Source organism: Orbicella franksi, chromosome 9, assembly GCF_964199315.1.
Source record: "Orbicella franksi chromosome 9, jaOrbFran1.1, whole genome shotgun sequence".
Taxonomy (NCBI): Eukaryota; Metazoa; Cnidaria; class Anthozoa; order Scleractinia; family Merulinidae; genus Orbicella; species Orbicella franksi.
The window spans coordinates 25,277,318-25,287,319 of record NC_138153.1 but is presented as its reverse complement, the minus strand read 5'-3'; the positions used below and the strand labels follow the sequence as shown (position 1 = coordinate 25,287,319).

Genomic DNA, 10,002 nt, shown 5'->3' with positions numbered 1-10,002 from the left:
TCAGTTTTATGTTTATTTATTGTTCAATTTTTAACTTTTAATTAAGTGTTCCCAATGAGCTCTTAGCTTAGAGCTAAATATTTATTGACACTTAAATAAAGTTCAGAGCCACTGAAACAAAATATTCGTTTCTTAGATTTTTGCTTCATAACAAATTTTGAACCTTACAACGTTGTAAATGCTTTTTCGCGAACTGTACGCGAAAACTGCTTTTTCAGCTGTTGGTTGGTTGTTCTCAAAATTGATCTGAAGAGGTCTAAAATACTACCTGTGAGCAATCACAGTAGATCGTTGTTTCATAAAATCATCTACTTTATTTTACTCCTCTTTTGAATCGCAATATTTTCACTTTACAGCCATCTCTTTTAGGAGAGAAGATTTGCACCCTTTCACAGATGTCTAGTCATGGGTTTGAATCGAGTTCAAGCTTGAAAGTTTTTTCAGGCTTTATTTTCACAGGTGCTTATGTTGTGTACCCAATTGTGATGATCTTTATTTCGGTACATCTTTCTCTGCAGTTCTGTTATATCTTTCATTTATTACATGGCTCAGTCGGTCTGGGGTGAAAAGGAGAATTCTGATTGGTTGTATGAACAGTGTGAAGTTTGCAATACGGACCGCTAATGGACCGCCCACGGACTGATTTCGGCCAATTGCGTTTTAAATTTCATCGCACAAGAAATAATGATCTATTACTGAACAGACGCACGGCAACGCGGAATCTATTTGTTTTTTATATAATAATTAAATGAATGCGCGCGCTCTGATTGGTCGATCAGCTACGGTTTGTTGTGCCAGTAAACTCAGGGAAATTTCGCTTGTCTTCTGAATTATTTTATAAAAGCAATACACCACAAGTTTCTACGGTTTAGAGGCATGGTAAACCACTTGTTGTTCTTCCAACATCCCGCGTGGTTTATCAGCCTATAAACCATAAAAACTAAACTACTACTACAGATAAAGCTTTTTTATTTCAAAATCTTTCAACATAACTCGAAAGTTGGCCTTTGCCCACTTTGGCGAACACGAAAAATGCCATGTGACGTAATCTATTGTCTATACAAAATGAATTAATCTCATTGGTTGCTATGCGTTGCGAAGAATTGTGATTGGTCCAGGAAAATCACGCCACTGTCAAACTTGACTCGAGCGTGGCTTCGCGTGGAATGAAAACTTACAGCGAAAGTAGAATTGAACTGCAAAATCTACAAATCTTGAAGAAAATGCTGGATAAGTCAAGTCAGTTTTTGTCATCAGAGCAGCCCTGTGAGTCGAAAAGCTTGGACGTTGCCTTGAATATTGCAGGAGTTGAAAAAATACGCACAGAATGAAAGGAGCGTTGGTGACGGTGGAAATTTGTGTCCTCTGTGGTTGGTGATTCTCAAATCAGTTTGAAATAGTGTCGGAGACGCCTTTTAGTTGCGACGATACAGTTGGCCGTGAGCTGTAGTGAGCTATACTTTGCTCGCTGCTGTGCCCTGAAACGGACTGGAACATTCGCATCGGAAAGCAAGGTTAAGTGATGTTTTGGTGTTTCATTCCTGACATCAATCAGTGTTATTTTGAGACTGAGAAAAGTTGAATTTTTAAAATAAATTAATCTCATAAACATTTTGTTTATTGGGTTTGTTAAATGCGAGATAAAGTAATGGTTCTCGGTTTACCAAGACCAATTTTGTGTTTGGTTGAGTCTCGCTCGACTGCCGACTGAGACTGCTCGAGTATTTTTTCTGAGTCATTTTCCAAAAAACAAACGGCTTTATCTTTCTTCTTCCTGTTAGACTATGCTTCTCGTACCTGTTCAATGCTTCGACAAGACTTTTTTGAACCTTATCTTTTGCCCAGTCACAGAAGACGTCAAAATGTCAGTAAACGCGCCGCGAAAGCTAAGCATTTATTGACGCTTTTCACGTTGCTTTTGTGGACATTCAAATGAAATTGTCCTCCAAACATGAAGGTAAAATGATTTATACTTAAGAAAAAACTGTTTATTTTTGTGCGATGAAATTAAAAACGCAATTTGTCGAAATCAGTCCGTGAGCGGTCCATTAGCGGTCCGTATTGCAAACTTCACACTGTTCATACAACCAATCAGAATTCTCCTTTTCACCCTGTATCTATCAGCTAACTCAAGAAAGACGGGACAACAGAAGTCCGGCAAGAAAACACAAGCACAGGCTTTATTTCAAGTGAAGTCCACATGGAACTGACGCCATCTAACATACGGGAACTAAATGACGTAACGATGTAACGATATGTCACGCAACATGTCACACACCCTAGACCGACTGAGCCATGTCATAAATGAAAGGTATAATAGGACTGTAGAGAAAGATGTACAGACATAAAGATCATCACAGTTGGGTACACAACATAAGCACCTGTTAAAATAAAGCCTGAAAAAAGTTTCAAGCTTGAACTCGATTCAAACCCATGACTAGACAGTTGTGAAAGGGTGCAAGGCTTCTTTCTTGAACCAATCAAAATGCGAGAATAACTTGGCTTATTAAATAAACTGTTGTAGATATTGAGTGAGTAGCTTAGCGGTGTGCGGTTGTTAACAAAATGACATTTTGCGTTTTGGAAGTGTCTGCGACAAGAATTTAGATAAGAGTACATTTATACTAAAACAATTAGATCATTCGCTCCCGATTTCTATGCGTGTCAGCTGACTCGATTGGGCTACGCCGACTCGTCAGCTATCACGCGATGGAAATCTCTGGCTCATAATCTAATTTTAAAAGTCTTTGTTATGCATAAAGTTATGACAGTTGCTAGTATTAGAGGGTCCCCAATAGGTTTGGCGGGATACGGGATTTGGCTTTTCTTCGCGGTGATAGTTGGGATTTGAGCAGAAAACAAGGGCAGGAAGCGGAAATTACAATTACGAGCGGGAGCGTGATTTCGTGTTTTTATGGGGTTGGGACGCAGGATTCGCAAGGGGAACAGAGCGGGATACGGGATTTCAATTCTTACATTACCACATAAATTGTTATTGACCAGCACAAAAGCCACAAGCTGGCAGAAACGAACCTTTTGTGCGTATAGCTGTGTGAAGGTGAAGATGCTGAAAGCTTTGAAAGAAACTGTCAAGTGTGTTTACGGGTCATCTCTTGAATATGGGAATGAACAATCATTTTCTTTCACTGATACGTAAACAAAAGAAAGCAAAACAGTAAACCGTTTACAGAAAGAAACGTTATAATTTATTGTTCTTATTTATCTGCTAGCCATTGAATTCTTTTGTGATCTTTTATGCGATGTCTATTTTTAAAAGGTTTCTGTGTTGGTAATTAAATTAATTATTAATTTAACAAATTAATAATTAACGCAGAAACGTCTTTGAAAAGTGGCCGGGATCGGGATTTCCAGGTAAAAAATGGCGGGATGGCGGGATGGCGGGATTAACAGGAAAAAATGGGCGGGAAAGCGGGATCTGAGAACCCTATTGTGGACCCTCTGTATTACGGAAAGCCATTAAAGTTGTGTTGCAGGGTAAAAGACAGGGCTTTATCTATTTTGCTAAGAAAAATGCATAAGGACCAGAAAAATCTTGTCACGACTAAACAACAATTTTAAAAATATGTATACAAGTAAGGACTTGTTTAATTCTATTTAGCCTGGGGGCTGAGTAAGGCTTTGCGCTGCATTCCACGGTACTGGAGCGTGACGTACTGAACTGACGCGTCAATCTGTCGCACATTGCTTAAAGAGGGGGGTTCTCTAATTATTTTAATAATTAAACGTTTTGGCTAAGACGGAAAGAGAAAACAATAGGCCCCGGCACCGGGAACCGTTGGATGTTTAGGCCGATCAAGTTCTAATTGGATTAGTAACAAAATTTTTATTGGTTAAGGACACATTAGCGCGAAATTCAAACAAGCATTCTCCGAAAAATAATTCTTGCAGTGTGATTGGAAAGCTAAATTTAACACATTATACACATAATATAGATTTAGGCCAGCCTAAAAGCGTAACTCCTGGGCCGGGTTGTTCAAAGCCCGATTAAGCTAACCCAGAAAAAGGTAGAATTTTGATTTGAGTTTTGTAACTTTGCGGTGAGGTTTCTGTATATTGTTTGGCCTTCTGTTTTGAGTTTTAATAATCACCATATACACAAAACAAAACAGCAAAACACATTTGTATAGAAGAAAAAGTTATAATTCGATTAACTTTTAATCCTGGGTTAGCGTAAACTGGCTTCCGAGCTATCCTGCCCTGTTTCCAACAAGCTAACCCAATATGAGCCCGCGATCCAATCGATAACCAGCGCTTGGTCTGCGGTCAACTTCAAGAAAACACGTGACCTCGAGGAGCTGTAAACCTGAGCCCGCGATATGGTCACGTGATAATGGTCAGCGGATACCTTGTATTGACAGGTGTCAATTGATCATAACATGGATGTCCAATATCAAGGAAGTACACGGTAAACCAAGGCTGCATGTCTCTGTCAACCTATTATTTGGAGTATGGCCGCCATGTTGGGCAACTCCGCCGTCGCCGTCGCCGTCGCCGTCGCCGTCGTCGTCGTCGTCGTCGTCGTCGTGCGTACGCGCCCACGAGCAATACCGCTAGCCATGATAACCATGAGAAAATCAACTCATGGGTTTCCTTTTCTTTCCCATATGAGTATGGGGCTCCGCTTGGCGGCCCTTCGGGCCGCCGGAGCTCCGCTATTAACGTAACAAGTAACCTGTGAAGTTTCAGCGAAATTGTATGTGAGGAAAGGTACAAAGTTGATAAATCTCTATTGTGCGCTCATAATCTCTATCATGTTTCCTATCCAGAATGACAGAAACGTCATTTACATGTAACATCACTGGCTGAAATATTCGCGCAAAAATCTGACACCTTTTAGCGCCTTTTCCTTCAGCGAAACAAAACAATAACAAATGTAAAATGTAACTTCATTCATCCCTGCGCGATTTGCGCAAATGTTTTTCTTGATGTCAGCATTAGACTGTAACTATTCGCTAGAAATCTTCAAAAATATCAAAATCTGACGAAATGTTCACAGCATCAAAAAAATATTCTCCTCCCGCTGAACCAATGTCTAAAGTAATTCGTCCATTTCCAAGTCGCGGGAATGTCTTTGTTAGAAATTGTGCTTCTTTTTCGTCTAGCTTTGTTGCACGAATGTCTTGTACAGAGTAGTAAGAACACAGACAAGCAGCAACAAGAACGCTGAACTGCTCTTTGAAGGAAATGTTTATGTTTCTCAAGCAAAGAAGAGACCCTTTGGCCTTGAATATCGCTTCTTCAGACATTTCCATACAGCTTTCGATGTTCAGCGTCTCAAGATGTTTTGCTATGCCAACAAGTTTAAGAAAATCGTTTGAAGAGATGGCAGTCCTGTTTGAGTTTAACCATGTCAACTTTGAGAAGAAAGAAAGCGGCACTTTCTGATGCAGCTTTCCTATGTCGGCTTAATGGAGTTGTTCACAATGTTGCAATGCTTGGGTAGTTGACTTGTGTCCTTGAAATACAAAACGCCACCATGCAAGACAAACAGAGGACACACTCACTAGATCTTCTGGCTCAAGATACTCAAACATCAGCGGCCGAAAAAAGAGCAGAACTTCATTCATTTTTACCACGCTTGTTGGTGCGCCGAAAACGAAAGAAATGCATGGAGATCAATGCGTATGTGATCGAAATATCTCGCGCGGGGTTCTGATTTCGATTTGCGAAAAATTCACACCTTGTGATTGGAGGTATTCTCTGTAGAGTTTCCGACAGGTTACTGTTGTCACTGTTCTTTTTGAAAGGTTGTGGTGAGCTCATAGTTGTGAATCAGGTCTTTTAGAGCTTCTTCAGGATAAATTACATTTTTGAACGCGCAAAATGGATAAAAGGGAAGTTGTTGAAATTAGCTTTACGAAGATTTCGATACCTTTTACTTGGGTGTATTGAAATATGTGAGATTCAATTGTTCGTTATATTCTATTTTCAGAAAGAGATTGGGTGAACCATGTGCAACTGAAGGCTCAGGATCCAAATGCGTCAAGTCTGATACTTGTGTAAGTAGCATTCGATTATTGTCAAGAAGACAATATACTAGCTCTGACCTTTTTCACTACTAATTTCCAAAACCCAATTTTTCATACAGAAGAATGAACTGGGCCAGATGTATGGAAAAGACATGCCGTCACCTAAAAAGCATTGCGTTGCCCAGGGATTGAAGATCGGGAAAAATTTTCAACAATTGGCAGAAGAATTGAAGATTACCCAAGCCACCGCAGAGGTGTATGGTATTGATTGTCTTGCGGCAGGACAAGATGTGGACCACCAGACAATCGCCAAGTATCTGGACATCGATGCAGAGTCTTTCGAATGGACCAAGAGCGAGATAGTGTCAAGTAATGACAAGAAACTTCGCACTGTTCGGGACAACCTAAGGGAGGAATTTAGTTACAATCAGATAAGATTTGTTTTGGCTTGCCAAATCCGCGATCTAGAGTTGTAGTTTTTCAGTTTTGGTTTCACGTAAGCATAGATGCACGTGAGTGAGGTCAGCCTAACTTTCTTTCGGGCAAATCTGTGAATAATAAAATAATCGCGTTTTATCGACTTTCCACCAGAAAAGGAATTTTTTTTGAAAAATTGGGATCTCAGGGTGTTGGTCTCCTATGCGGCTGTTTTTTTTGGGATGTCGCGCAACGCTTGCGCGATACCCCGAAAAACGGCTGCGTGGGAGACTACGTACTACCAGGGTGTCGCCGGGAGTGAAAACCCTGGCATAAAATTAGCCAAGCCCAATCCCGCTGCAATTTTCAATAAGCCATTTCCAAATTCTATACTATTTTTTTGACACGTGATCTGCTATTTGTCATGATTTTTCTCGCTGCCACACCCTGAGTCCAAAAGCTTTATTTTTGAAATTATTTTACGTAATCTATTGCGTCTGTTTAAAAATAAAGTTGCATGTCGTTGTTTGTTTATATAATTTCTTCCTTTTTCCCGTTTTCTAATTTTTTCATTCAAGTTCACAAAGTTTATTTTGGATTTTTATACCCTACTACTTGAAGACAGACTGGGGACCACCTATCTGTATAATTTTGACAATAATCTTGAATATTCGTATAAATCGATGGGTCTCGATGGTTGAATAGCAAATTTCAGTTTGGAACGCAACATGCCAACTGAGGCTACTTTCATTCGCCCGATGGACTACTAAATTCCTAGGGTGCGTTTCTTTAAGAAAATCCAAGATTGAATTCTTAATCCGAAAACGGATTTTGCGTTTCTTTACTAAACAGATTAATCCAAGATCACCCGGATCAGAGTGTATCAAAGGAACCGAAAAATCCTTGCCCAGAGTGGATTCTTCGGTTTCCTTGACGCACCATGATCCGGGAGATCTTGGATTGATCTGTTTAGTAAAGAAACGCAAAATCCGTTTTCGGATTCTTTCGGATTTAAGAATCCAATCTTGGATATTCTTAAAGAAACGTACCCCTAGTTTGAATTTCCCAAGAACAAAACAATGAAAACCCGAGTGGTTTGGATACATAAGTACTCTCGAATTCCCCCAAAGACACTCGAGTGTTAGCTATGTCAGCACAGAGCAACCGGTTTCTATTATAAAAAAAAAAAATTTAAAAAGTGCTTTGTAAAGCTGAGTTATAGGGAGTTGGAATAACGAAACATAACGTAACAATGACAAGAGAGCTTTTACAATGCCATATATGTTTTCATTTCCATGGCCATTTAACTGTTATAACAATGACAAAAACCTAAGACCTTTTTGGCTAAATGGGAAACTACCCTAGGAAGCAACACGGAGATGATTCAATTCTCTTGGTAGCAATTTTTGCTGCTCTTACACCTGTGACAGGTGTACAATTCCTACCATTAGTCACTAGCTTCAGTGGTGCAATAGTATTTTACAACAGTTTACAAAGTTTTCCTTAAAAAAAATCATGCTATACTCTGTAAAGTACTTTTACATACAGATTTACATTTTCCTGTGGTGAAAACCCGAAACATAACTGTGTCTTAAAATTTAACCCCTGTATGGGTATGTTTCAGTTCATTTTTATGTCAGGGATACAACAGGTACCCATACTTGTTTGCATGAATTCTTGTGAAATTGGACATTTCTATGGGGTCTGGCTACAATAGTATCCAGACTTTATTTTGCTCAGAAGTAGCTAACTGTGGTCAGAGAGCAAATAGAGAGACCCACACCATAATTTTTGTTTAGCGTTTGATCAACCCAAGCTGAAAACGATTGTGCCTGATTGCCCTTATAAGCGTCAATTCGAGCAACCAATGCTCCATTACGACCATGAATATGAGAGTCAATGAAAATTATACTCCCACTACCGTCCACAATGATCATCATTGTCTTTTCATTAGCTGTTAACAAGTGGCATGACTGTTTCTGCTGAAGAATCAAGTATACAACCGCAGCAAACTGATCCAGTGGATTCACACCAAACATATCGTACTCATGTAAAGTTCCACAAACGGGGCAATGATCGCCAGCTGCATCAATGGCATCATCCACAGCAACAGTAATCCCCTCACCTCCGAACAACTCGTCGTGGATATCATTTCCAGTCTTGACTGCTTCTGTTACTACTGCCTCCCATTGTCGTGTGAGGGGTTGTCCAACAGGGGGTGTAGGTAAACTGGAGTGGCAATAAATGTAGCCAAAGAAAAGAGCAATGAAAGTGCATGCATTGCCACCATTTCTGCCGTCAATGGTTGACTGACTGACATTTCCCGGAAACAACGACTCATTGATGCCACCTCCAACATTAGTTCCAGTCACAGGTGTCATTAAAGGTGTTGGGACAGGTGCTGATGAAGAGTTGGGTCCTACAGGTGATGATGTTGTGGGGGCAGGTGCAGGTACGGTTGTAGTTGTAGATACAGATGGAGGTGCAGGCACGGATGATGGTGCAGGTACAGGTGCAGTGGGTACTGCTGCTGTTGGTACTGGGGTAGATGCTGATGCTGGATATGAAGATGAAGCTGTTGCAGGGTTTGCAGAACCAGAGGGGTATGTCTGTCTGGATGCTGAAGGAGGAGCTGATAGATTGGCATTTCCAGTTGGTGGTGCTCTGTGAAGGTTTTGGATGTCTGCAGCCATACTCTCCATTTCTCGTTTCCTCTTTTGGTGGTATGTGCTCCACCAGCTCTTAATCTGCGCTTCCTTGAGCGGCTCCAGGCCTCTCTCTGAAATGCACTCCACAGGGTCTGCCCTCATCCCATAGTTCGCCTGCCGGTTATAAAATTCTATCATAACCTCCTTCTGCTGAAGCAAAAACACTGTTTTCCACCACTTTTTAGTGCAAAGCCTGGTTTTAGGACGTTCTCCTTAAGCTGGTCAGGGGCAACCATCTCAGAAGAATCTGAGCTCCGTTGATGCTCCATCTCATGTTGGACGAATCGGACACTGTATACCTCCTGACTCCCATTCCAACTCATACATGTACCAGATGTTCCCTCAAGATTACGAATTCTTCAGACGTCACAGCACCTGTTGCACCTGCGATAGCACTTCTACGGTTGGCTAGACTTTTTAGCTGTTGTTCGCTTTTTTTAGATTCGTTTCCAATGCCTGCCAGTGAACGGACTACAACTCCTCCAGTGTTTGGGCCAGAAGTTGAAAATTCGTAGCTCCCAAAGAGCGAGATATCTTTGAGCGTTCCTAGCTTCTCTGGTGCCTTGTTTCTGTCATTGAGAAGTTTTCTACAGAGTACACAGTTACTTTAAAACGGTAATATTATTAAAAGTCCGAATACAAGCCAGGTGGTCTATCAAACCAATGCTTATCTCCGGTTTTTGTTGCATGAAGCAACTATGAGTATTTCTACCCCCTCCCTGGATAGGATGCTAGTCCATCGCAGAGTTACCCCTAATATTAAATTCGCCAGTAATTATTTTGTACACCTGAGTGGAGAGAGGCACTGTGAGAGTCAAGTGTCTTGCACAAGAACACTACGCAATGTCCCTTGCTAGGGCTCGAGCCTGAACCGGTCAATCCGGAGT

At 40.8% G+C, this 10,002-nt stretch overlaps 1 protein-coding gene across 1 annotated transcript; it reads right to left on the bottom strand.

The window, feature by feature from the left end:
• Window positions 1-7,879: 7,879 nt before the first annotated feature.
• Window positions 7,880-9,676, bottom strand: LOC145497405 (uncharacterized). The gene has a single exon (XM_081477215.1). It carries the CDS (start codon window positions 9,251-9,253, stop codon window positions 8,144-8,146), a length of 1,110 nt encoding a protein of 369 aa, XP_081333341.1. The 5' UTR covers window positions 9,254-9,676; the 3' UTR covers window positions 7,880-8,143.
• Between the last annotated feature and the right edge of the window lie 326 nt (window positions 9,677-10,002).